General features: G+C 34.7%; 1 protein-coding gene and 1 pseudogene across 23 annotated transcripts in view; both read left to right on the top strand.

Annotated features, from left to right (window-relative positions):
• Positions 1 to 26,929, top strand: part of PTPN12 (protein tyrosine phosphatase non-receptor type 12) — an 80,215-nt gene that overhangs the window by 39,826 nt on the left and 13,460 nt on the right. For 16 of the 23 annotated variants that reach the window (XR_004986565.2, XR_004986564.2, XR_006740993.1 and 13 more), the window contains exons 3-12: positions 18 to 94; positions 3,117 to 3,212; positions 4,446 to 4,484; positions 5,992 to 6,063; positions 10,603 to 10,662; positions 12,835 to 12,977; positions 15,555 to 15,621; positions 19,183 to 19,260; positions 19,354 to 19,452; positions 24,059 to 24,144. Coding sequence is in view for 14 of the 23 variants with exons in the window: in XM_036429610.2 (XP_036285503.1) it covers positions 18 to 94; positions 3,117 to 3,212; positions 4,446 to 4,484; positions 5,992 to 6,063; positions 10,603 to 10,662; positions 12,835 to 12,977; positions 15,555 to 15,621; positions 19,183 to 19,260; positions 19,354 to 19,452; positions 24,059 to 24,144 (817 nt within the window). In the remaining 9 variants the exon portion in view is untranslated. The remainder of the gene's footprint in view (positions 1 to 17; positions 95 to 3,116; positions 3,213 to 4,445; positions 4,485 to 5,991; positions 6,064 to 10,602; positions 10,663 to 12,834; positions 12,978 to 15,554; positions 15,622 to 19,182; positions 19,261 to 19,353; positions 19,453 to 24,058; positions 24,145 to 26,929) is intronic. The other 7 variants (XM_036429612.2, XM_045578516.1, XM_045578520.1 and 4 more) reach the window with 7 other exon arrangements.
• Positions 9,724 to 10,396, top strand: LOC118714522 (annotated as a pseudogene).

The following is a 26,929-nucleotide window of genomic DNA, read 5'->3' as shown; positions in this document are numbered from 1 at the left end:
AATATTTTTTCTTGTAGTTGATCACAGCCGAGTTAAGTTGACTCTAAAGACTCCTTCTCAAGATTCAGACTATATCAATGCAAATTTTATTAAGGTATATATTAGCTTTAAATCTTACTCTGCCATATTTAATGTCTTCCTTCATACTAGTTTATTAAATTGTTTTTAAATTGTCGAAACATTATACTAGCAAAAGAAATAAAAATAAAATCACATCCCTAACACATTTTTATGTATTTTGCTTTCTAGTGTCCTTTTTCATAAAGATAGAGTTTTGCCATAGTTTTCTTCTTTTTACCTTAAAGACTTATAAAACGCTTTACCCATCACTAAATCATTTTCTCTGTTGTCCCTTTGAGTTTATATACAAAGATGTATATCGGGTCTAGTAATAATTAATGTCGTTTTAAAACATTCGTTTAAAATCTTGCTTGGCGTTGACTTGTATTGACATAACCTTCAAACACGTGGTATCTACAGAACGTGTGAAGTGCAATTAACAAGTTTTGCTTGAAAAAGTTTGTGTTTGGTTTGGTTTTTGTTGCAAAACTAGGGTTAAGAAGATGGCGGATGAAGAGCATATTCGGCACTGCATGCTTTACGAGTTCCAATTAGGAAGAAAAGCAAGTGAGGCTGCAAAAAACATCTGTAGTGCTCTTGGTCAAGATGCAGTTAGCGCCAGAAAATGCCAGCGTTGGTTTGAGAAATTTCGTGAGGGAAATTTTTCGTTAGATGACAAGAGTGGTCAAGGCCGTGTGTCCAATTTTGATCAAGAAGCTCTTCAAGCTCTTTTGGTGCAAAATCCTCAAATTACCCAACAAGAGCTTGCGACAACTTTAAATTGTTCACAAAAAACAATTTCCAATCAATTGCGTGCACTTGGCAAAGTCCAAAAGTTTGGAAAATGGGTTCCTCATGAGTTGACCAACAACAACCGACAATCAATCAGAGAGTCACAATTTGCAGTTCGCTCCTCTCTCGTCAAAACCATTTGCCGTTTTTAGAGCAAATTGTTACCGGAGATAAAGAATGGGTGCTGTATGTTAATTTGAAAAGGCGGCCTCAATGGTTGGACAAAAATGAGGCTCCGCAGCCCACGCCAAAACCTGACTTGCATGCGAAAAAAGTGATGTTGTGTGTTTGGTGGAATTTTAAAGGAATTCTTCATTATGAACTTTTACCATCTAACCAAACCATTACAAGTGCAGTGTATAGTGCCCAATTGGAAAGGTTAGCCCAAGCTTTAAGAGAAAAAGAACCCGCGCTGATTAATCGGAAGGGCGTAATTCTTCACCACGATAACGCACGACCGCATACTGCAAGAATCACTGCTGAAAAACTGCGCCAGTTGGAATGGGAAGTTCTCCCTCAACCTGCATATTCTCCTGATATTGCCCCTTCCGATTACCATTTGTTTCGTTCTTCGCAAAACTTTCTTCTTGGAAAAAAATTTAATAATGAAGAATGCCTCAAAAATGCATTGACCGAATTTTTTGCATCAAAATCACAAGAATTTTACAACAGAGGGATTAAAATGCTTCCTGAGCGTTGGGCACAAGTAGTAGAAAACAACGGCAACTATATTGTTCATTAAATTTTGTTGTATTGTTTAAATAAATTCGATTTAAAAAAGTATTAGAAAACGACATCAATTATTACTAGACCTAATATAATCATTCCCTATTGTTAAATCACATAGGTTGTTTCAGTTTTTCTTAATGGTAATATTGCAATGAATAGTATTATTCTTTTGAAAAATTTTCTAGGATAAATTGCCTAGGATAAATTACTGGGTAATATTGATTTAAAATTTTAGAATATAAACTTAAATTTAAAACTTTTGGCAGTTGCCACAATTTTAAGTGAGACCCAGAATGTAAGATTAAATATAGTCTTCATATAGTTAACTTTTGATCAAAAGCAGTTAAGTTCATACATGGCTGTCAATAGAGAGATAAATTCAAACTGCTATTTGACTTCTTTATTCCATTAGTTGCTCTGTTTTTGAATCTTTCTAATTAGATGATAGCATAATTTTAGTTATTTTATATTGTGCTTATACAATTTTAATACAGTATTTTGTTGATGAAAAGTATAAGTAGTAAGAGTTACATGGTAAAATTAATATTATGTCAATATCAGAGGCCCAATGCACAAAGATTCATGCAGGAATGGGCCTTCCTTCCCCTGGCTGCCGGCACCGCCTTTGCTCTGCCTGGAGCTGCCTTTCTGCCTTTCCATGCTGCCCAGAGTCCCAGCACGTCTGGGGCGGTGCAGGATGCCTGTGTATGCAAATTAAACGGCCATTTTTGTTGGGTTAATTTGCATACTCCTGATTTCTGGTGGGCATCTCAAAGGTACAGTCAATTTTCATCTTACTTTTATTAGTGTAGATTGAACAGTCAGGGTTTCAAATAAAAACCTATTTTTCCTAACAATTTTATTACAAATCAGAACAACTAGGTTAAACAAAAAACGAATACAAAAGTGGTTAGCTGTTTCAGATATTTTTTTTCATGTTTGTATTATTTTATAAACATTTAATAAAAGTTAAACATTTAACATTTGTTAAAAGTTCTAGTTTTTAATTGCACTTTAATAACACTGAGTTGTGTATGATTCCATTACATGCTGGTTTAGTATTTTAGTTTTATTCTCAGGTTCATTATTAGAAAGGCATGCAATAAATGTTCAAGTTGAATAAATAAAGGTAGCTATGGAAGAATCTAGCTAAGGAAGAATTGTTAGCTAGTTTTAGTTTTGTTTTTGGAATCAAAGGATGTTTTATGTTTTTGCTATAGTTAACTTTGTTGGCTTAAAATTGAGGCTTTTGTTTTTAATTCCTGGTAAACAATAATTTTTAAGTTAGTATAAGGCCAGTTTAATACTAATTCTGTGTACCTTGTCTAATAAATACACAAAAGTAATAGCATTTTTCAAAAAGCTTAAGTGAAATGATTATATCTTGTCATACTTTTATGTACTATAAAAGAAAAATTATTTTAAAATGATTTTAGGTGAAAACAGCAGTATTACTAATAAAATTTGAAACCTTAAAAATTAGGTAAGGAAATATTTTTGGTGATGATAATGAAATTTGCTCTTAACCATTTTAGGGTGTTTATGGGCCAAAAGCATACGTGGCAACCCAAGGTCCTTTAGCAAATACAGTAATAGATTTTTGGAGGATGATATGGGAGTACAATGTTGTAGTAAGTATTTATCTTTCACAATCTATTTTGAGAAGTATTACATGTAGTGACTTAGGATGTTTTACTGAATTAATACTTGGAAGCACTTTTTAGCCATAATAATATCTCAATGATAGCTAATGGGTACTAAAAAGCCAGAAACTGATTCTAGGATGTTGCATTAATTTAGGTAAAAAGAGGGTATGATAATTTTAAATCTTGTACTATGTCAGTAACTAATAAGACAGCTCCTAAATAAGATGAATTGATAGACAGATGGATAGAGGGACAGCTATATGACAAATCAAGTATAGTGAAATATTAAATGCTTGAACGACCCGTCGCTATAACACTCTGTGGCAAGCAAACCACCTGATCTGGGGTAGGGCTGGCTGGCCAACCTCCCACCGCCCCTCCCCCCCCCCCCCAAGCCCCGATCCCAATTGCCCTCTCCCACTCCAATCAAAGTGGGGCAGCTGGCCAACCCCCATCAACCCCTGCCCCTTGCCAGTCCCACATTGAATGCCCTCCTTACCCCAATAGGGGGCGGGGCTGGCCATCCAACCTGCAGCCACTCCCCCCGCCCTGCCCTACCCCAGTTAAGTCCCCCAACCCATCTGCCTGAGGGCCCTCCCCCAGCCAGCTCCATCCTTGATCAGGCCCCCCCACCCCACTCCAATCAGGGGCAAGGCCAGTGGTTATGGCCCCACCCCCAATCAGCCCCCACACCAAATCAGGGGCGGGGGTGGCCGGCCCACTGCCCACAGCCTCTCTCCACGGTCAGCCCCACTCCCTATCGGGTCTCACACCCCAACCAGGGGTGGGGCCCACTGGCCAACCTCCTGCCATCTCTTCATGACAGGCCCAGCCCCGATCAGGGCTGGCCAAACCCCACCCATGCAGATTCGTGCCCTGGGCCTCCAGTTACATTATAAAATGTTGCAGTGGGGAAGCAAATGTAATACTCTTACATTTAAAGATAGTTGAGTGCATTTAACCTTTAGCTAATTTTGCTAAATTCTAAGTCAAATAAATCTACAAGATTCATAAAATTTAATTTGTTGCTATAAAGCCCTTATTTGGAAGGTATGATTATAATCACCTATTTAACTCATACTTTTCATATTAAAACTACTTTTGGCAGGTCAAGTGTACTTTTGCTCAGAGTAAAAAGTAATTCTTGAAATTTATATTTTATTAAAGAGAGAAAGTTGTGATAAATTCTTCCTCTTATCCCACCCCACTTCTTTTTAGATCATTGTAATGGCCTGTCGAGAATTTGAGATGGGAAGGGTATGTATACCTATTAACACTTAAAATAGTAATGGTGTATCTTTTTTGTAACTATTTCTATGGATATATATTCCTGGTCTTTTATTATGTTCTGAGCTCTAGTAGCTAAAGTAGATGCTATTTTTCTTTTTTGTGTTTAAGTATATTTTATTATATAATTAAAATAATAATTTTTTTGTTGCTTACTAATCTTCAAATATGTAATGGTGGTGTAAGTAGAATACTATTTATGGACCAAAGTAGAGAGGTATTTTAAAAGTAGAGAGAAATAAAATGGAGCAATGAAAATGAGCTAAATAAAATAATTCTGATTATTATAAATTTACAACTTGAATATTTTTAGTTTTCTTCCTTCAAATACCACTACATTTTTTATTGCTTATGCTGTCTTCAAAGAAAATCCTTTAATCTGAAATTTTCAATAATGGTGTTTTTGTTCTCTGTATAATTGAAATTAGTTTCAAATTCACTTGGTCTTTTGCATCAACTAATATGTCTTCATTGTCAGAGGTGATAACTTATTTATAAAATAGATATTAAATAAAACTTTGTGTTCTTTTCTATAAATGTAACACAAGTCAAACTTACAAAACAAATTATATAATGATTTGAAGTTTTCTATATACTAATTAGTTCATTAATTAAAGTAAAAATTATTTTGTTGTACAAATTCTTATTCAGATGTTTTTTTCAGTAAAGGGTATGTTGCAAAAGCAGGATAGAACACATGTAAGATGTTATAATTGATAAATCATTGAGTCCTGTGGATGTTGCTCAGAAGTTGAGCATCAGCCTATGAACCAGGAGGTCATGGTTTGATTCTTGGTGAGAGCACATATGCCCAGTTTCGGGCTTGATCCCTAGTAGGGAGTGTGCATGAGACAGCTGATCCTCTTATCATTGATATTTCTCTCTCCCTTCCCCTCTGAAATCAATAAAAATACATTAAAAAAATACTTTGTATTTTAAAAAGTATTCTTTTTTAAAGCTTATTTGAACTAATAGTCTTCGTCATTCCTCCCAACCCCATTTTTAACAGTAGTGGAAGTATTCGGTAATGTTGGACAGAAAATGAATTATTTTCTAAAATTAGAAATTATACCAAGTAGGAAATTGTTAACTTATCTATTTAAGTACTATCAGTATGTAGTTCAATAACATTATTATATATAATCTATTAGGAAATTTAAATTTTACTCCTAACATTTTCTTAAGTTACTGTTAAGGTTTAGGACTTACATCTCTTTTTATTCTCTCTCTCTCTCTCTCTCTCTCTCTCTCTCTCTCTCTTTTTCCTCTCTGAAATCAATAAAAGTATATTTAATTAAAAAAAAAAGAACAATTGGATAAGTATGCACTGTCTTAGCTTCTTGCCTACTCCTGGCAATTTTTCTATTTTCTGGGAAGGAATAACGAGCTAAATACCAGCGCACAAAATATTTATAAAAGTTCAAGAAAAACTATGTCATGGTTTACTTACTAACTTTTGTTTTTGTTTTGACAACAGAAAAAATGTGAACGCTACTGGCCTTTGTATGACGAAGACCCTATAACATTTGCACCATTTAAAATTTCTTGCGTAAGTACTTGTTTATATATATGTATGTTACTTTAATCAGAAAGTTGGCGTGCTAGACTGATGAATAATTAAATTATAATATGGTACAAACCCAGTTTTATATAAATCACACACTCAGTGTTTTCATTGTAAATCTATACTTAATTATCTAAACAAATATTAATAATATTTTTATATTGCTTTAAAATTTAGAAGCTTTTGGAATGACTTCATAAATGTATAAATCACTTGTACCCTATGTTAATACTCTGTTATTCTTTGAATATAATTAATAGTGAGTGTTTATATATGAGTAAATGGAATAACTGTGCTTTGGGTGATCAATTTGAAATCCTTGATGGCTGATATGTAGTTTATCCTGTTAATCTTTCATATCTGTTACTCTCTCCAGAATGTTTGAATTACTTACAAAGATAGGTTTAAGAATTGCCATGCTAGATGTAAAGATTGATCTTTCTGGCAGACAATTTGATAAGATAAAATATATGATTTAATGAGCTCTGGAAATGAATTAAATTGAAATCCTAAAAATAACATAGCACAAATCTGAGAAAATGAATTTAAAAATAAAACAATGAAGAAAAAAATAGTTAAATATAGTCGAGCTTTAAAATAGAAACAATAATTTGCTTTGGGTTTCACATGACCTAAAAGAAGTGTATTTTCTTATTTACTCAATTCAAAAGATCCAGGATTGAGCAAACATGAAAATTCAATAACTAATATTAGTCAAGGTTTTCTGGAGAAAGAGAACCAATACGATGTGTATCTATAAAGGGAAAGAGATTAATTATTTGGAATTGGCTCACATGATATGGAGGCTGGCAGGTCCAAAATCTGCAGGGTGGGTGAGCAAGCTCGAGATCCAGGCGAGCTGATGTTCAATTCTAGTTCAGACAGTTGTTGGAGAACCAGGAAGAACTGATATAGCAGATGAAAGCAGTCTGTTGGAAAATTATCTGTTATTGGGGGGGGGGGGGGCGCGGAGTCTGCTCCTTTTGTTCTATTTAGGCCTTGACTAATTAGATAAGGGTCACCCATACTATAGAGGGCAATCTGCGGTACCTCAAGTCCACTGATCTAAATATTAATCTCACCCAAAACACCCTCATAGAAACACCAAGAATAATTTTTGATCAAATATTAAACATTTGATATTAATCACTCAATGGTCCAGTCAAGTTGACACATAAAATTAACTATCACAATCCTGATCTCAGAATTGCTTGATTTTTACTTTGTTTTTCATGGTTCAATGATAAACAATTTCTATGATTTTACTTGTCATTGGTGAGTTCAAGAAGCCCATAATTTTATGATTTATTTGTACTTACAACTTGTGGATTCTCTGATGCATACCAAAGCTTAGTGCTTCCTAGGTTGATACAGAAAGGACTCAACTTACGTTACACAGTCTCCTTTATAAATACAATGTGTTTTTGTACTGTTAACTATAACTCAGAGTTAACTGCCTGGATATAATATGAAGTCAATACTCTAAAGTTCTGGTTAGAATGAACTGTTTGTTGTGTTAAATATAAGCGTTTTAAAAAAATCATGCTGCATTTCATATTATTTGAAATTAATAAAAATCAATACATACCATATTCTCTACTTCTATGAGGGAACACCCCCCCACCCCCCACCAGGCCAGGAAGTAGTTTACAATATTAATTCCCTGATAGTCCAGTACTGTGCAGTGTGGTTGCATTGACCATTTGCAAATTTTAATGTAGTAACTGTACTTAGTGTTAAAATTCGGGTGAAAATACATAGAGCTTAACATTCAACAACAAAAACAACTTTAAAATTTTCAACATGGTTTATAATATGAAAAACAGATGAATTTTGGGGTGATTTTTCAGTTGAACTAAAAATAGTTACAGAGTTCTTGATGAGGTTTGACTTCATTTGCCAGCCTTTCTCCAGAAAACCTTGACTAATATTAGTTATTGAATTTTCATGTTTGCTCAATCCTGGATCTTTTGAATTGAGTAAATAAGAAAATACACTTCTTTTAGGTCATGTGAAACCCAAAGCAAATTATTGTTTCTATTTTAAAGCTCGACTATATTTAACTATTTTTTTCTTCATTGTTTTATTTTTAAATTCATTTTCTCAGATTTGTGCTATGTTATTTTTAGGATTTCAATTTAATTCATTTCCAGAGCTCATTAAATCATATATTTTATCTTATCAAATTGTCTGCCAGAAAGATCAATCTTTACATCTAGCATGGCAATTCTTAAACCTATCTTTGTACGTAATTCAAACATTCTGGAGAGAGTAACAGATATGAAAGATTAACAGGATAAACTACATATCAGCCATCAAGGATTTCAAATTGATCACCCAAGGGGACCCTGCCTGACCAGCAGTTTCTGATTTTTTGAGGTCAAATAGCTGGAGGATGGCTGCTCTCCCTCTAATTCTTGCTGTAGAAACAAAATTTTTCTTATAAGATTTCAAATTGCAAAATAATTTGGCCTGGCTGATATGGGTCAGTCAGTGGTTGAGTATCAACCTATGAACCAGGTGGTCCAATTCCTAATCAAAGCAGATGCCTGGGTTGCGGTCTCCCCCAGTGTGGGGTATGCAGGAGGCAGCCAGACAGTAATTCTCTCTCATCATTGATGTTCCTATCTCTCCTTCTCTCTCTCCCTTTCTCTCTCTGAAATCAAATATATATATATATATATATATATATATATATATACACATACATACATACACACACACACACACACACACACACACACACAGATATAGCTATATACTTATATTTAAAAGGAAGGTAATTTGTCTTGTGATTATTTCAGACAACTTAGGATTTGTTATCACTGATGTAAACAAAAGTCAAATTTAGAAACAAGTTGGTGAAAGTAACCATAGTAAGTGACTTGATTATTTGACAGTCAGAGTTTGAGACTAAGGAAGGACAGTATCAGGAGCTCTCTTGGTTTGGAATGAGGAGAGTAAAGTGTCCGTGGAAGTGAGAGGAATGGCTAGTAGGAGTTCAGTCATGGATTACAGTTGCTGTATGTAATCCACTTAGACCAGATGTTGGCACACTGTCCTTGGGTCAGTCTAACCACTACCTGTTTAGTAAACAAAGTTTTATTGGATTACAACCAGGCCCATTAATGTACATATTTGCCTATCACAACAGCAAAGTTCAGAGACAGAGACTTTATGGCCTGCAAAGCCAAAAATATTAACTAGTTTTACAGGCAAGAAAAAAATTAAGTCTTGGGCCAATGTTTATATTCATACTCATTTAGATGAAAACAAAAATACTTTTCCCTTATTTGAAAAGTTCAAAGTAAATTAATATGATTTTAAAAATTAAAGCAGAATAATATTGGTGGTTTTTTATTTTTTTTATTTTTTATCAATAAAATAGAATATGCTGCCCTTTACAGTCATTGCCTATGGTTTTAACTACTGAGGTAAAACATAGTTTGCTTAGGGACAAACTGACATAGAGTTTTTATTCTAATACTTTGATAAATGATAGTAAAAGACTTTTAAAGTAGTATTCTCCTTAATCAGAATAACAATTTGGCAGTTTCTGAGAGTATCCTTCCTTATACAGTTGGCATCCAGTTAACTGAGAGTTGAGTGTTAAGTAGGGAAAATAAAGCTTTATGGAAAGATGTAATGGTTGAAGGTGGTGGTAGGTACTAAGAAGTAACATTTTGTGTGTATTATTTCTATTACATGGTTCTGGTGATGTTTGTTATTTTTACTAGGAAATAGAGTTTTAGCTAAGTAAATAGTTAGCAGATACTTCTATTTAAAAGTATATATTCGCCATCCTCTTTCTCTTCAACAAAGCAGTGGAGTAGCGACCCCAACAGACGCAGAGTTGCAGATCTTTGTGAAGACCCTGACTGGCAAGACCATCACTTTTGAGGTTGAGCCCAATGACACCATTGAGATTACCAAAGTAAAATTCAAGACAAGGAGGGGACCCTGCCTGACCAGCAGTTTCTGATTTTTTGAGGTCAAATAGCTGGAGGATGGCTGCTCTCCCTCAGACTACAGTATCCAGAAAAGAGTCTACCCTGGCGTGGTGATTTGTCTGCGTGGTGGCAGCATTGAGTCGTCCCTACGCCAGCTCGCCCAGCAGTACAATTGTGACTTGTTACACCTACCTGCACCCCCGCACTGTCAACTGCCAGAAGTGCGGCCACACCAACAACTAGTATCCCAAGAAGGTTAAACAAGGCCCCTTCACCATCTCTTCAGCCCAGATAATGGCCTTCAACCTCAATCCCATGGCCCTAAGGCCTCAATAAAGTTTCATTTTTGTTGAATGGGGGGGAAAATACACATACACACACACACACACACACACACACAAATAAATAAAACAAGTTCATGGCTTTTAGAATGATTATTTTTATAATTACTAGGTACACCAAGTAATTGTTAATTTTATAGTGAAGACTTTAAATATGAGTTTATTGTTTGTTTTGGTGTGTTCTGTATATGTTTTAATGTTACTAACTCACAAGTGTTTCTCCCTTTATTTAGGAAGCTGAACAAGCAAGACCAGACTACTTCATTAGGACACTCTTACTTGAATTCCAGAATGTAAGTATTTTTCATTTAGAGATAATTTCTAAGGATAATTTTTAAAAAAAGATTATTGTATTGCTTTTTAGAGAGAGAGGAAAGAGGGAGAGAGTAATATCAATGTGAGAGTGAAACATCAATCTGCTTCCTGCACATCCCGTACCGGGTATCTAGCTAGCAACCTGGCCATGTGCCCTGACTGGGAATCAAACCATCAATCTTTCAATTCATGGAATGATGCCCAACCAACTGAGCCACACCGGCCAGAAATCTAGAGATAATTTTTAAAGAGAAGGCATAAATAATAAACTATCTTACATAGTTAAGGAAACTTTTAGTTATGTACATAATGAAGAAAATTAGAGTAGTTTTATTTAGTATCTTGAGCTTTATGCTTATAAAATTAGATAGGAATGAAATATAAATAATAATAAAATAAATAAAGTAAGATAAATTTTAATTTACTTAGAACAGCTCTCCCTAAATTAAGTTTACTGTATTTGGAATAGTTGGTTTCTTTGCTGTAAGTGTGTTCTATTGCATTAGTATATTATAGCATTGTTTAGGTGATTATTACTCACTTTTACAGTTTATAGTATTTTAGAAAGAGACTAACTACCATCAAAGGTTAGTTGTCATTTAGATACATATTGTTTTCACTCAAGGGCCCTTGACTTCAGTTTTTCAGAGCTATCTGGACTGATAATTTGTTTACGGAGAGATTGAAGAAAAAATCCGATGCCATTAGAGAATGCTTATCAACTTCTTCCTCAATTTCTCTATTTTTATTATCTTAATTTTGAAACCATATTATATAATTTAGCTTGATGTGAAGTTCATCATTCTTCCCCATCTAATGCATCTGTAAATGTACTTAAAACTCCTACTTTGCTGTTTATAAGAAAACATGGTACTAGTACTCTTACTCTCCCCATGCTGACTTGACTGATCATGTTCCTTTAGTTGAGTTATTTATTATACTTTTGGTTGCTACTTTTAAATTTATAGTGATAATGATAGGTACTTTATTAAATTTCAATAATGTATCAGGCATTTCAAATAGTGGTTGTCTCCATTGCACATTGATGAAGGACGATATAGTCATTAACAAGTTAACTATCTTACGTAAAGTTATTCCAGTAAATGGCAGAAATAGAAATTGAATACAGTTTTAATCTGGATTCAGAGCAGGTGTTCTTTCAGTTAAACTCTTAGAATAACCATTCTTAAGGTTTTTGCATAGCAGAACTCTTACATTCTTAAAAAATTATTAAAGATTCAAAGATCTTTTGTTTAATGGGTTATATCTTTAAATATTTACTATTTTGGAAATTTAAACAGAAGAAAACTAAAAGGCCTGAATACACAAGCATATATTCTATTAGCTTTCAAAGTGATCACATTATCGTAAGTCAAGTAGTCTTGGGAGACCCTGCTGTACACACATGAGAGAATGAGAGTGAAAAGGCAAATAGAGAATACATTAGTACTATTATGAAAATAGTTTAAAACTCACAGATCCTCTGAAAGTGTCAGGGGTTGGGAGTTCCCTCACACATACTGATCTGAAAGAAGACAAATGAGTTTGGGTTAAACAGGTTCATTTCTGATTTTTGGTTTAAATATTCTATTAGTCTTCTAAAGTAATTGCAGTAGATTCTAACATAGTGTTTATGATATATTGTTCATTCACTTAATGCTCTGGATTAATTAAATAGTATATACAGTGTGATGTTTAAAGAGCATGTTCTGGAGATAAGACTGCCTGAGTTCAGATCCCACATTGGTCACTTGCTATGAAATGTTAAACAGGTTATTTAATCACATCTCGATTTTCTTACCTATAAAATGAGAATAGTATTAACAGTATCTTATGACATATGGCGATTAAGTACTAGGTAGATGGTAAATAGTCAATAAATGTAGACTATCACTAATTTGTTTGTTTTTATTTCTTTGTTTTTAGAGAGAGGGGTAGGTGGGGGGAGAGAGAGTGAGAGATATTGATTGGTTGCCTCCAATACACACTTCGACTGGGGATTAAATCCACAACCCGTGTTTTTTTTTAAATGTAATACTGAATACCATATAACTTCGTTGAAATGGCAGTAAAGTGAGATATGCAGCTTTTCTATATGTTTTAAGGTTTGCAAATGTATTTTTATAATTATTGAATTTTTGTCCTTGAAGGAATCTCGGAGGCTATATCAATTTCATTATGTGAACTGGCCAGACCATGATGTTCCTTCATCATTTGATTCTATTCTGGATATGATAAGCTTAATGAGGAAATACCAAGAACATGAAGATGTGCCTATTTGTATCCATTGCAGGTACAAAATAATTTTCCAAATATTTAAGTACTTTGGAATATAGATGGCCTTATAATATGGGTGATATATTGTATTTTGGAGCCTAATATTTGAATTTCCTTAGGTCATTATATGGATTCACAAATCATAAAAGCTATCTGAATCCTAATGCAACTTTTCTTCCCTTAATCTTTAATTTACATTAGTTTATTTTAGAAGACTTGCATAGTACTTATTTCATAAAATGCTATCAATTTATCTATGAAAGTGACTTGGATATTTACTGGTTAATTAATTCAGTAGTTAAATGGAACACTAAAGTTATTTTCTTATCTAACTGATCTGATTGTAAAGCTTACATTAGTAAAATGGCTGCTTTTTTTTTTTTTTAAGCCAGAAAAGGTGTCTTCTTGATGGAGATGTGACAGTCAATTAACAAGTTGATTAATAAAAAATATATTATGGCCCTGGCCGGTGGCTCAGTGTATTATCCCGTATACCAAAAAGTTCCCAGTTCAATTTCTAGTCAGAGCACATACTTGTAGATTTGATCCCCAGGGTTTGTACAAGAGGCTAGAGATCTGTTTTTTTCTCTTTCACATATCTCCCCACCTCCCACTTCCTCTCTAAAAATCAATAAAAGTGTATCATTGGTGAAGATTTAAAAAAATTTTTCCCCCCCTGTAGTTAATTTAGTTGTTAGTTGACCTTTTAATCAAGTAGTTGACTGGTTACAAAGAAAAAAAGACCTACTTAATTGTAAAATTAAAAGATAAAGCAAATTCTTTGACTTGTTTACAAATTAGTTGAAATTATAAACAGTTTAAACATCCAGTGGCAAAATCTTTGGGCACATCTGTAATTATTTCATAAGGATAGATATCAAAAATAAGTTTTCATTGATTTTAGAGAGAGAGGAAGGTAGAAGGGAGTGAATAACATCAATTATTGTCTCCAGTATGCGCTCCAACCAGTGGCCAGGAACCCAACTGGTGACCTTTCAATGCACTGATGCTCAAACAACTGAGCCATAGTGGCCAGGGCATGAAAGAGATCTAAAAGTGGGATATCTAAGTCAAAGGAATGTGAAATTTTTACTTCTTTTAATGCATACTATTAAATTTATTATCCATAAAGCTGATGTTAATTATAAATATCCTACCACTGTCAGTTTGTGTGCCTATTTCCCCAGAGTTGCCCCAGTACTTTAATACCTGTGATAGGCAAGCTTTTCCTTTTTTATTTTATGTTATTTATGTTCTTTTGTGAATTGCTTGTTTGTGTGCATTGCCAATTTTATAGTAGTAGTCATTTATCTCTTAATTATACACTACAAATTCTTTATATATTGGAGGATGTTAACTTTTCTTTTAATTTAATTTTTTATTGACAGTATTACAGATGTCTTCTTTCTTTTTTTCTTCTAAATATATTTTATTGATTTCTGACAGAGAGGAAGAGAGAGGGATAGAGAGTTAGAAACATTGATGAGAGAGAATCATTGATCAGCTGCCTCTTGCACACCCCCTACTGGGGATGTGCCCGCAACCAAGGTACATGCCCTTGACCGGAATCGAACCCAGGACCTTTCAGTCCGCAGGCCGACACTCTGTCCACTGAGCCAAACCGGTTTCGGCAGGATGTTAACTTTTGATCGTGGTTTTTCATGGTTTTTATTCTGCCTGATTTGCCATATATAAATTCTAAATTATGTACTCAGAGTTGTGACTCTCTTCCTTTATGATTTATGTCTATTGAGATATGCTTAGAAAGTCCTTTCCTAACACAGTAGAGCTTAAAGTTTTGCCTATATTTTTTAGCATTTTATATGTGGGTTTTTTTTTTAACATTTTATTTTTACTCCATCTGTAATTTTTTTTATGATTAAGGTCGGAGGTAAGAATTCACTTTTTGCTCTCCATTGTTAGCTAACTTTCCCTTTATCATTTATTGAGTGGTCTACTCTTTCCCCTTTGGAGAATTCACCATTATGTAATAAATACTTACATATGCTCAGATCCGTTTCTGAACTTTCTGTTGTGCTTCATTTATCTAGTTTCCTGTGTCTCTGTATTTATTACACTTTTAACCATCAAATTTAAAGTATGTATTATTTAGCCTTTGTAATTCTTGACTCTAAAATTCTAGAAATGTTTTAGAAATGTGTGGAATTGACAAATGTATCAATTTAAAATGAATATTCTATTCATTGTTAAGAGCTGTTTTAAAATCATACTAATTTGCTTATAATGTACTTTATCAGAACTTTCTGGATTATGTGTTTAACAAACTACTCATACTTTTGGAATAAATTTATCTCTGCAAGATATTTTGTTAACTAAGGTTTTCTGAGGTAGAATTAGACTTCCACAGTAAAGGCTCCAAGGTATTCTGTGAGTCACTATTGAAAGTTTTTTAAACTTAATAAAAATAAGATCTAAATGCTAATGTTAAGGTGCACTTACAGTATTTTAAGTACTATGAGTAGAATTTTGTCAAATTTCTTTTAAAAAATTTGCTTCTAAATATATCAACATGCTTTTTATTTTACAGTTTATCACAAAAATTAAATTGTATTTTCAAATTTTATATTCATAGTGCAGGCTGTGGAAGAACAGGTGCCATTTGTGCCATAGATTATACGTGGAATTTATTAAAAGCTGGGGTAAGGATATTTTTATATAATATTATATCCAATTGATCTCTTATGATTTTCAAATATAGTGACTAATTGCAGTAAATTACAGCATATGTTTTGTTTTTGTTTTTTAGAAGTAGCTTTGCTATGTATGAAATACAGATTAGCAAAAAGTAATAAATGATGCATTTTACTTGAGATAATACACTGGCAGCAAGGTAAACTTGTCACCCATTTGTTCTATGAATTAATACCTACGTTAGGGATGTAAAATCTGCATTGACTTTTCAAAATATAGAACCCTTGTTGGCCAAACTGTCCAGATTAATATGCTGGTTCTATCATCTACCAGCTGTGTAATCTTGGTCAAATTGCTTAATCTCATTGTGTCTCAATTTCTTGATCTAAAAATAAAAATTATAACAATAATTTATAAGAATTAAGTTAACCATTTTAAAGTTCTTTATATGTGTGGCACATAGCAAGTGCTGTTTACTGTTTGTTTTTATTACTATTGCTGCTATTATTACCACTACTATTATAAAAAAATTGTGTATAGGCCGAAACCGGTTTGGCTCAGTGGATAGAACGTCAGCCTGCGAACTGAAAAAATTGTGTATAGTACTATAGATGATACAGAGATAAATAAAATACAGCTCTTATTATGGATTTGAAAAACACCATACTCCTATTGTACATAAATTTGGTTTATTTGTTGATTCTATAATATGCTGGTTTTCTATGCATTAGTGAAAAGCCTTTAATTCCTCATAGCTTTATGGTTTCCCTGAATATGTCAATCTATATCTTGTATAAAATAGGATTAATAATATTTCATTTCTTTCCTTCTTTACCTTCTATTCTTTTTCTTTCCCTTGTCATTTTGTCAGTTTTCACTTTTGCTAGGGAATATTTAAATTTTAGAGTTTCTGATAAAACCCTCTGGGATTAAGTTTTATTTTTATATTCTTCAAAACTAATCTAATACTCAATTGAAAAAATTTAAGTGAATAAAATTTAGGTAGGAATCTATCATATCCTATATAACAAAAGGCTAATACGCAAATCGACCGAACAGCTGAACAACTGGTAGCTATGACACACACTGACCAGTAGGTGGTAGGCGCTCAATGCAGGAGCTGCCTCCTCGTGGTCAGTGCTCTCCCACATGGTGAGCACTGCTCAGCCAGAAGCCAGACTTACCGCTGGCAAGCACAGGGGCAGTGGCAGGAGCCTCTCCCGCCTCTGCTGCAAGGGGGAAGTAAGGAGCAGTGGTCACAGATTGCAAGAGCCCTGGACTGTGAGAGGATGCAGGCCAGCAAAGAGACCCCTTCCTCAGTGCACGAATGTTGTTTTATATTAGTTTTATATTCTTCAAAACTAATCTAATACTCAATTGGAAAAATTAGTTTTCAATTCGGTGCCTGCATAGGGCGTCTAGTTTTAACATAAAAGTCAGAAATTAAAATTCAGATTGGAAGGGACATTTAGATGAATAGTAGCAAGCAAAATAAACTGTTTCAAAAATTGTGTTGTTGTTTTTTTTAACATAGTCCCCATTTGATTCAGTTTGACTTGACATAAGTATAGTCTTGGGCCATAGGTTAGGACTTGATGTAAAAATCTTTTGATGGGCCCTGGCCAGGTGGCTCAGTTGGTTACATCCGATATGCCAAGGTTTCAGATTTGATATTTGGGCTGGGCACATGCATCAATCAGCTAGTGAATGCATAAATAAGTGAAAGAACAAATCTTTATCTCTTCCATCATAAATTTTTTACAAATTAAAAAAATATTTTTATATATGGAAAGACTCCCAGGTAGTAAATATGGGAATTGTTCTTAACATCTTTTTCACTCCAAAATATTCTTAAGCATTCCTAATTTATAATAGTTTTGCCTCAGAAATGTGCCTGCAATCTGTTTCTACCTGTCTGTCTTTTTTAAATATTGCTTCAGTGTACCTTTACCGAGTTTCTCTTCTTTTCAGAATTCCATCTTCCTTGTTACAAAAGTTGCTTGAGTATAAAGTTTGCTCATGCCAGGGTTGCATATTTCAGTGGTTTTAAGTACATATGTACAAAAGAATTGTCTAGGATAATCAATCTCCAGGGATGTAGTTAAGAGATCTGATTTTTTCCTAGCTCTCTTAGACGGTCCTCATATAGCTAGCCTAGGGAACATTGGGCTGTGGAGTGAGTTTAAACTCTTATTATTTTTATATTAGAGGCCCAGTGCACGGTTCCATGCACTGGTGGGAGGGCATGGCCTGCAGGGATCGGCCCGCTGTGGGAGCGCTGCTCATCCCTGTCAGTTGAGCAGCCCTTCCACAAAGGGAGTGCACTGACCACCAGGGGGGCAGCTCCTACATTGAGCAACTCTTCTCTGGTGGTCAGTGCGTGTCATAGCAACTGGTCAACTGTTCATTCTGGTCATTCAACCATTTGGTCGCTGGGCTTTTATTATATAGGACTAGAGGCTCAGTGCACAAAATTCGTGCACAGGTGAGGAGAGGGTCCCCTCAGCCCAGCCTGAACCCTCTCCAATCCAGGACTACCCTGATATCAGGCCACTGGCTCCTCACTGCTCACTGGCTGCCTGCCAGATTACCCCTTTTTGTCTCCCCTGCCAGGCCGGTCGCCCCATGCAACCTGCTGTTCAGTCATTTGGTCATCCCTCACTAACCCCTGGCCTGGTTGCCCCACATAGCCTGCTGTTCGGCCGTCCATCTTGTTTAGGTCATGACAGCCCTTGGCTTTTACCCTGTTTCCCCGAAAATAAGACAGTGTCTTATATTAATTTTTGCTCCCAAAGATGCGCTAGATCTTATTTTCAGGGGATGTCTTATTTTTCCATGAAGAAGAATACGGTACACATTTATTGTTAAATGAAAATAAAGGAAATTTATTACTGTATATGGTACGCTAGTTGTCAACACAAACCAGACAAACTGAATCCTACAGTATTAAGAATTTATTCATTTATTCAATGACAATCATGTCATCATCTTCTGGAACATCATAACAACAATCCAATTCCTGAATTTCCTGTGACTCCTTTTCTTTCAGAATCAGTGGACCAAATTTCTCATGTTTAGCCTAGGGGGGCCTTATTTTCAGGGGGGATGCCTTATATTTCACTCAGAAGGAAACCTGTAAATAGGTCTTATTTTCGGAGGATGTCTTATTTTTGGGGAAACACGGTACTATATTAGGATAGTATGAGCCCAACTAAATAGCCTATCTTCTCTCCTCTTTTGAATACCTCTCCTTTCAGTCTTAGGCTCACTCTTCACTCCATACACCAATCAGAATTAGTCATAGTATCTTTATTCCCATTGCAGTGTAGTCATGGCTTGGCTGGACATTTTTTGTTGTTCATGTTTCTGGTTCACTAGCTTGACTGTTGAGAGTCAAGATGAGCTTTAGGTTTACAATGCCAAGCAGTTTATGATACAAGGTAGGTGGTATTCAGAATGTTTTCAGTTAGCCAGCATGTGTATAATGTATAAGGTCTATATGATCAAGACTAGTTTACTGTTTTTCTGAAGAGTTATCCAGAGTTCATGTATTATATTCTTTGTCTTAGAAAATACCAGAGGAGTTTAATGTATTCAATTTAATACAAGAAATGAGAACACAGAGGCATTCTGCAGTACAAACTAAGGTATAGTTTTTTTGATTCACTTTGTAAACTATATTTTTAGATTTGCCTTTTGGGGTTTTCAATGTCTTTCCTTTGTTTACCTCTCTCTAACAGGAGCAGTATGAGCTTGTTCATAGAGCTATTGCCCAATTGTTTGAAAAACAGCTACAACAGTATGAAATTCATGGAGTCCAAAAAATTGCTGATGGAGTGGTAGGTGTTGTTGGCCTATTAATTTTAAAAATCCTTTTACCAAGATGTAATGTTTAGCTTTTTAATTGTCATCTGTGTCTTAGCTAACCTGAGACTATCCATGATAGTTATTATTTTTATTTAATCTTGATTTTAACTCCTTTCTTTCCTGTTTCAAACACTCAACTATGAAGGATATTTAATAACTCCAATATAAATTATATAATATTCTAAACAATTCATTAGGAAAGTAGTTCTTAGGTCAAAATTCGTATACTTTTTTTATTGTTTCAAGTATAAATTACTTTTTTAAAAATTGGCTGCATTGTTCCATAAACGCAAAAGTTCCAAACCTGAAGAAAGGCTTAAAGAGTTTATTTGAGCCAAAGCTGAGGGTCAGACTTGAAAGCAAAATTTCATTGCTTTGAGAAAATGTTTTGAAGAATGACCATTTTGGAGTTTATTTATACAGTAGAATCAAAGCATATGTAAATAAGTTGATAGTAAATCCATTGGCAGTAGAAGGAGGCAGGAGAAAGTAAAGCAGGAAATCTCTGGGGTTGGATAAAAAGCAAAACAGAAAGGTACATATTTCTTTTATATTGGTGGGTGCAGGATAGTTAACATTTAATAATAGTTTACAAAGGTATGCAGATATAACAATGAGGACTGTTAGGGGTGTCTTGCCCCAGTACTGGATATTTATTTCTGGAGACTGGGAGAAGAGATCATTGTGACATTTTAAGTATATTTCCTTAGATCACAAAAACAATATATAGGACTTGCTCAAGGTAAAGATCTATCTATCACATAGGCCTATGACCTCACTTCCCATTATAACCTATTGATTTAGGAATTTTTATAATCATAACATCCTGTGTCATTACCTTCAGTTACTGAGCTTGTTGGGCCTGCCCAGTAGCCAGCCCCCCTTTCCCTTCACAGTTCTCTCTCCCCGCTGCCACCCCCACCTAACTAATTGTAAGTTGATTGATTCTACATGAAATTTATTTGTTCTTGGTCATGATAATGTAAAGTTTTATAGTTATTTTATACATGGTTTTTAATTATCAGAATTATAGGGCCATAATTGAGTCCCTTTTTGGCTTGACTTAATTCAATGTTATTTTATCCTTAAAAGATCTTACTGGGGAGAAGGAAGGATTAATATGGCAGAGGCCGATTGGGTGGTTGGTGGAAAAGGTGAAGGGGATTAAGAAATACAGACTGTCACCGTAGCCAGTTTGACTCAATGGATAGAGCATTGGCCTATGGACTGAAGCATCCCGGGTTCGATTCTGGTCAAGGGCATATGCCTGGGTTTTGGGCTTGATCCCCAGTAGGGGCTTGCAGGAAGCAGCCAATCAATGATTCTCATCATTGATGTTTCTATCTGTCCCTCTCTCTTCCTCTCTGAAATCAATTAAAAAAATATATGTATTATAAAAAAGAAAGAAATACAGACTGTCAGTTATAGATAGAGGTCACTAGGATGAAATATACAGTATAGGGAATATAGTCAGTAATATTGTAATACCTGTATGATGCCAAATGGTTACTAGAAATAATTGTGATCACTTTGTAAGGACTATAAATGTCTAACATTATGTTCTATACCTGAAACTTATATGTGTCAACTATCATTTAAAGTTAAATTTTAGCCCTGGTCTAAAAGTAAAACAAAAACAAACACACACAAAACCAATAACAACAAAAAAAAAATTAGCCTTGGCTGGATGGCTCAGTTACTTGGAGCTTTGTCCCATACACCGAAAGGCTGCGGGTTTGATTCCCAATCAGGGCACATACGTAGGTTGTGGGTTTTATCTTGGGTCTGGATGTATATAGGAAGCAACTAAACTATAATATGTCGCTTCACATTAATGTTTCTTTCTCTTCCTCTTCCTCTCTTCCCTTCTTCCCTCCCTCTCCCCCGACCTCCCTCCCTCTTCTCTCTAAAAATCAATTTTAAAAAACAACAGCATATCCTCCTTAGGTGATAATTAAAAATGAAAATGATAATGGTAAATTTTAGTAAAAAATATTTTATTGGATATCGAAAATTTTTTCATATATATTTTAGTTATTTCAGGAAGGAAAAGGAGGAGAGAGACAGAAATATAATACCAAGGATGAGAGAGAATCCTTGATTGGCTGTCTCCTACATGCCCCCTAGTAGGGATCGAGCCCTAAAACTGGGTATGTGCCCTGATCAGGAATCAAACCCGTGACCTGCACATGCTAGGCAGATATCCAAGCTTTTGATCTGATAAAAATATATATTCTTATATTATTCTCCTTTCTGCCTGTTTTTAGCTCTCCTCTTTCCTCTATATAATCACCTTGTCCTTAAAGATTTGGGGCTATTTTTTTTTTTTTTAAGTAAAAAATGTTTTACATTTTTATCATTGAACCCTAAGACAACTATCACATGATAAACCAACTTAATTCCAATAATTGAAGTAAAATGAGGAAATGAGTTGCAAAATTTGTAACTTTTGTTTTCCTCTTTCCATGGTTTTGGCAGTTTCCCAGACTATTTGTTTGAACTTTCTTGGTTTTCTAAATGAGAGATTTGTTATCAAATGCAGCTCTCAATGTGTTAGTATAATCTAATAATAATCCTTGAGTTGTAGGAACTGTATTCTTCCTTTATAAACTGAGTGAAAATTTCAGATTTGTAAAAATTCATTTATGTGACCTCATTCTTATTTCCTTCATTAACAGAGGAATGATTGTATAAATAGGCCTCATACATTGCTATCATATTTTCCCATTAGTTTAACTAAAGCGTGTTATAACCTGTGCTTAATGTAGCCAAATAGTTTATAATATAGAATAGAATGCTAACATATTATTGCAATAATCTTACCTAAATTGGAATTCATGAATATTTCAAAAAGCTAAGTAGATGTGCATTTTTCTTTAAATTTTAATTGAAAAATATACCAATTTCCCCTCCATAAATACAGTATTAATTTCAAAGTTTAAGGTTTTTATACTACAGAAATACGGATGTTTTAAACTCTAATTTCCTTTGTATATAGAAATGAAAAATATCCTAACCATTACTTTTTCATTGAGTTTATTGGGGTGACACTGGTCAATAAAATACTACATGTGCACAGTTTTGTGCAAAATTTTCAAGTACACAATTCCACAACACATGATCTGTACATTGTATTCTGTGTTTACCACCCCAGATCAAGTCTCTTTCCACCTCCATTTATCTCACCATATCCTTTTGCACCTCCCCTTGCCCTAACCATTACATTTTTCTTTTTTAAAAATATATTTTATTGATTTTTTACAGAGAAGGAGAGGGATAGAGAGCTAGAAACATCGACCAGATGCCTCCTGCACACCCCCAACCAGGGATGTGCCCGCAACCAATGTATATGCCCTTGACCGGAATCAAACCTGGGACCTTTCAGTCCGCAGGCTGACGCTCTATCCACTGAGCCAAACCGGTTTCGGCTACATTTTTAATCCTATAGAAACTTTTCAAATTGTTTTTTATTGTACTGTAATCTATATATGAGTCTATTAGTTTCAGATATACAGCATAATGATTGATATTTGTATATATTGTGAAATTATCAAAAAATTAGTCTAGCCCTAGCTGTTTGGCTCAGTGGATAGAGTATCGGGCTGCGGACTAAAGGGTCCTAGGTTCAATTCCTGCCAAGGACACATGCCTGGGTTGCAGGCTCGATTCTCCCCCAGTAGGGGATGTGCAAGAGGCAACCAGTCAATGATTCTCTCTCATCATTGATGTATCTATCTATCTATCTATCTATCTATCTATCTATCTATCTATCTATCTCCCTTTCTGAAATCAATAAAAAATATATTTAAAAAAATAAGTCTAGTTAACATTCATTACCACGCAATTAAAATATTTTTTTCTCTTGTGATAAGGACTTCTAAAGTTTACTCTCTTAAGAACTTTCAGATATACAATACAGATTGTTAGCTATAGTTATCATGTGTACATTATATCCTATGACTTACTTAATCTTCATGCAAGGATGTTTACTGATTTTAGGGAGAGAGATAAACATTGATCTGCAGTGAAATAGGGCTCTATACACTAATGGACACTAACGTAGTAACAGAGGGAGAATAGGACAAGGAATGATTAAAGTGAGTTCTGGGACCTGTTTAATAAATGTACTAGGTAGCAATAGAGGTCCGCAATAGGTTGGGAAGATGAAGGGTATAAGCCTTATTTTGTTGCCTTTTTGCCTCTTCATATTAAGTTTCTAGCATAGTGATGTGTTCAAAAATGTATCTTTGATCTTTATTTCCTTAGGAAATCTGTTATTTTTTGTTTTGGGTTTTGTTTTTGTTTTTGTGCTTAAACCTGGGAAAATCTGTTTCTTATAGTAGTACTTGAAATATGTTGAAATGCTTCTGAACACAATTGATTTTTTAGTAACTGGAGATGGACCGGATTTGATAGCCCCTCAGGCTATAATATGGAATTTATAAGGCCCATTTTGTTACCTGGAAAACTTCGTAATATTTGAAAATTTCAAAAGCCCAGAAACAATTTATTTGAAATATGAGGAAAGAAACTTATTTTTCTCCTAACTTTAATGAAGCATTTTTCCTCTCTTGGCAGAATGTAATAAATACTGAAAATCTAGTCAGCTCCATAGATTCTGACAAACAAGATTCTCCCCCTCCAAAACCACCAAGGACTCGCAGGTATTGTATGTCAAATTTTCTTTGAAAGAACACTTTTATTTTACTATTTTTAAAAAATAAATGCTGACTAATTTCTAAATTTTTTTGTAACTTTCATTAGTCTTTTGTTTAAGATGTAGCATATGTATGACAATTAATTTTTTACTGTACTTGATAAAATTTTAGTAGTATACTGTATAAGAACAGTAAGCATAACCATGTTTTGGTATGTGGTACAGTAAAATTTTAAATATACAAAAGATTACAATTTCTCTTCATGACTATACAGGTAATATGATTGCCAAAAATTATATGCAAATTGAAGAATTTATGTGAAGATGTTTTATAACATTACTAGAAAACATGAATTTATTACTCAGATGTTAGTTTCTGGGGGGATAGCATAGTGATTAGACAATTAGATACTTTTCTATGTGATTCCCTTGATAATTCTAGTACCCACCTAACACCATAAATAGTTATTACTAAGCACATTTATAATAGTTAAACATATACTTTTGTTTTCTTTCTCTCCCATCTCTTTGAGAGTAGCTGATAGGTCAGTGGTTAGTTAATGTGATAGTATGTAAAAGATATAGACAGAGTCAGAAACACTAAGTTTCAATTCTTTTTCAGCCACTTATTAGTTTTGAGGTTTTCAGCTTAAGTATTCTCCTAAGGACTAAATAAAGTTTGTGGAGTTATGATCAAGTTACTGAATTATTTGTATAAGGAAGCACAGTATGAGAAATGTAATAAAACTGAGAATTACTTAAACTGTCTTATCTCAAGCACAATCTGCCCAAACTGATAAATCTTTTCCTCAGAGCAAATTTTCTTTTACAGAGGATTCACCAATTCTTTCCCCTTAAAAGCTTGATAGAAGTTAACTTATGTTGGGTGAGATGACTAGGATTGGGTGTTGGCATTGAGTCTTTATACCTTAATAAGATCATTCCTCTTTAAGAAAGAAAAAGAGCTGAAACCGGTTTGGCTCAATGGATAGAGCGTTGGCTTGGGGACTGAAGGGACCCGGGTTCGATTCCGGTCAAGGGCATGTACCTTGGTTGCGGGCATATCCCCAGTAGGGGGTGTGCAAGGGGCAGCTGATCGATGACTCTCTCTCATCGATGTTTCTAACTCTCTATCTCTCTCCCTTCCTCTCTGTATAAAATCAAAATATATTTAAAAAAGAAAAAAGAAAGAAAAAGATTACAGCTACTCTCAATAACTAAGGCAAAATGTAATAGTTGTTATTGTCTGTAGAATATTTTTCTAAGGAAGATCAAGAAACCTAGAGAGATGGGTTTAAGTTTCAGCATTCAAATGTTCAGTATGTTAAATGTGCATTAACAAAACTTATGGTATCTACTGAAATTAGATTTTTAATCTCCAATGGAAGGTAGTCAGTTAAAAACTGTAAATTGTTAGTTCAACTTCTTTGTTCCATATATGGGAGTCCTAAAAGAAACTGAATTGGCTGTACATTAAATTAAGAAATATTTTGCTACCCTTAATAACTTTTAATTTTTTTTGAGATTGAGCCAATTTAGAGGTTTTCAAGCTGTATACTGACATTCGTGATTTATATGGTTATCTACCTCTAACAAATAATTGTAGCCTCTTCTAATTTTGAAGGAAAAAAAATGAATAGAATAGTCAGCCTTTCTCATATATCTTTCTCATATATCTTCTCACAAGTTTGGCTCCTGTTATTCCTTGGTAAACAAAAAGATAAGTAGTAACAGAAAAATGTTCACTCACCTTATATGGGATTTTATTTGGAGATATATGCTCACACATATAGTTTTTTATATTATTATTATTGTCTAAAGTTTTACATATGTCTCCTTTTTCCCTGATTGACATCCTCCTCCCCCCCCCCCCCCCCCCCCAGCCATTCACATCCTGGGCAAGCCCCCACCACCCCAGTGTCTGTGTTCATTGGCTATGCTAATATGCATGCATACAAGTCCTTTGGTTGCTCTCTAACACATAAGTTTTTTATGTGTGACTTTATATTATATGCTAAGGTAAGGTTCTCATTTTTATTTATTTTTTTAATTCAGGTAGTGAGTCAAATGGCAGAATTTCATTGTGTTCCTTGTGACTTCTAGGTTGAATTGAGTTTTAGAATTCTTATAAACTAGAGGGCTGGTGCACGAAATTTGTGTACTTGGTGGTGGGGAGGGGGGTCAACCTCAGCCCGGCCTGCACTTCTCAGTCTGGGAGCCATTGGACATCCTTAGTGCTGCCACAGAGGTGGAAAAGGCTCACATCACTGCTGCACTCCCAGCATGAGTCCAGCTTCTGGCAGAGTGGCGCTCTCCCAATGGGAGTGCACTTACCACCAGAGGGCAGCTTCTGTGTTGAGCAGGATCAGGGCAAAACTGGCTCTTTGACATCCCCTGAGAGGTCCCAGATTGCAAGAGGGCACAGGCCAGGCCGTGGGATCCCAGCAGTGTATGATCAGGGCTGGGAAGGGACACAGATGTTAGTCAGCTGGGGAGGGACCTGGGGAGAGCTCCAGGGCTTGTCTGGCCTGTCTCAATCAGTCCCAATCGACAGGATACCAGCAGAAGCTAACCTACCAGTCAGAGTGTCTACTCCCTGGTGGTCAGCGCACTCATGGTGAGTGGTTGAGCGCCCTTAGGGTATCATTAGCATATTATGCTTTGAATGTTTGAATGGATGACTGGATGACCGGGCACTTAGCATATTAGGCTTTTATTACATAGAATTGTTAACTGAAAATAAAATCACAAGAGCATAAGATGAATTAAAAATTAAAAATGGTATACTTTGT

This window comes from Pipistrellus kuhlii, unplaced genomic scaffold (genome assembly GCF_014108245.1).
Source record: "Pipistrellus kuhlii isolate mPipKuh1 unplaced genomic scaffold, mPipKuh1.p scaffold_m20_p_10, whole genome shotgun sequence".
NCBI classification, from domain to species: Eukaryota; Metazoa; Chordata; class Mammalia; order Chiroptera; family Vespertilionidae; genus Pipistrellus; species Pipistrellus kuhlii.
This window is presented reverse-complemented; position numbering and strand designations above follow the sequence as displayed.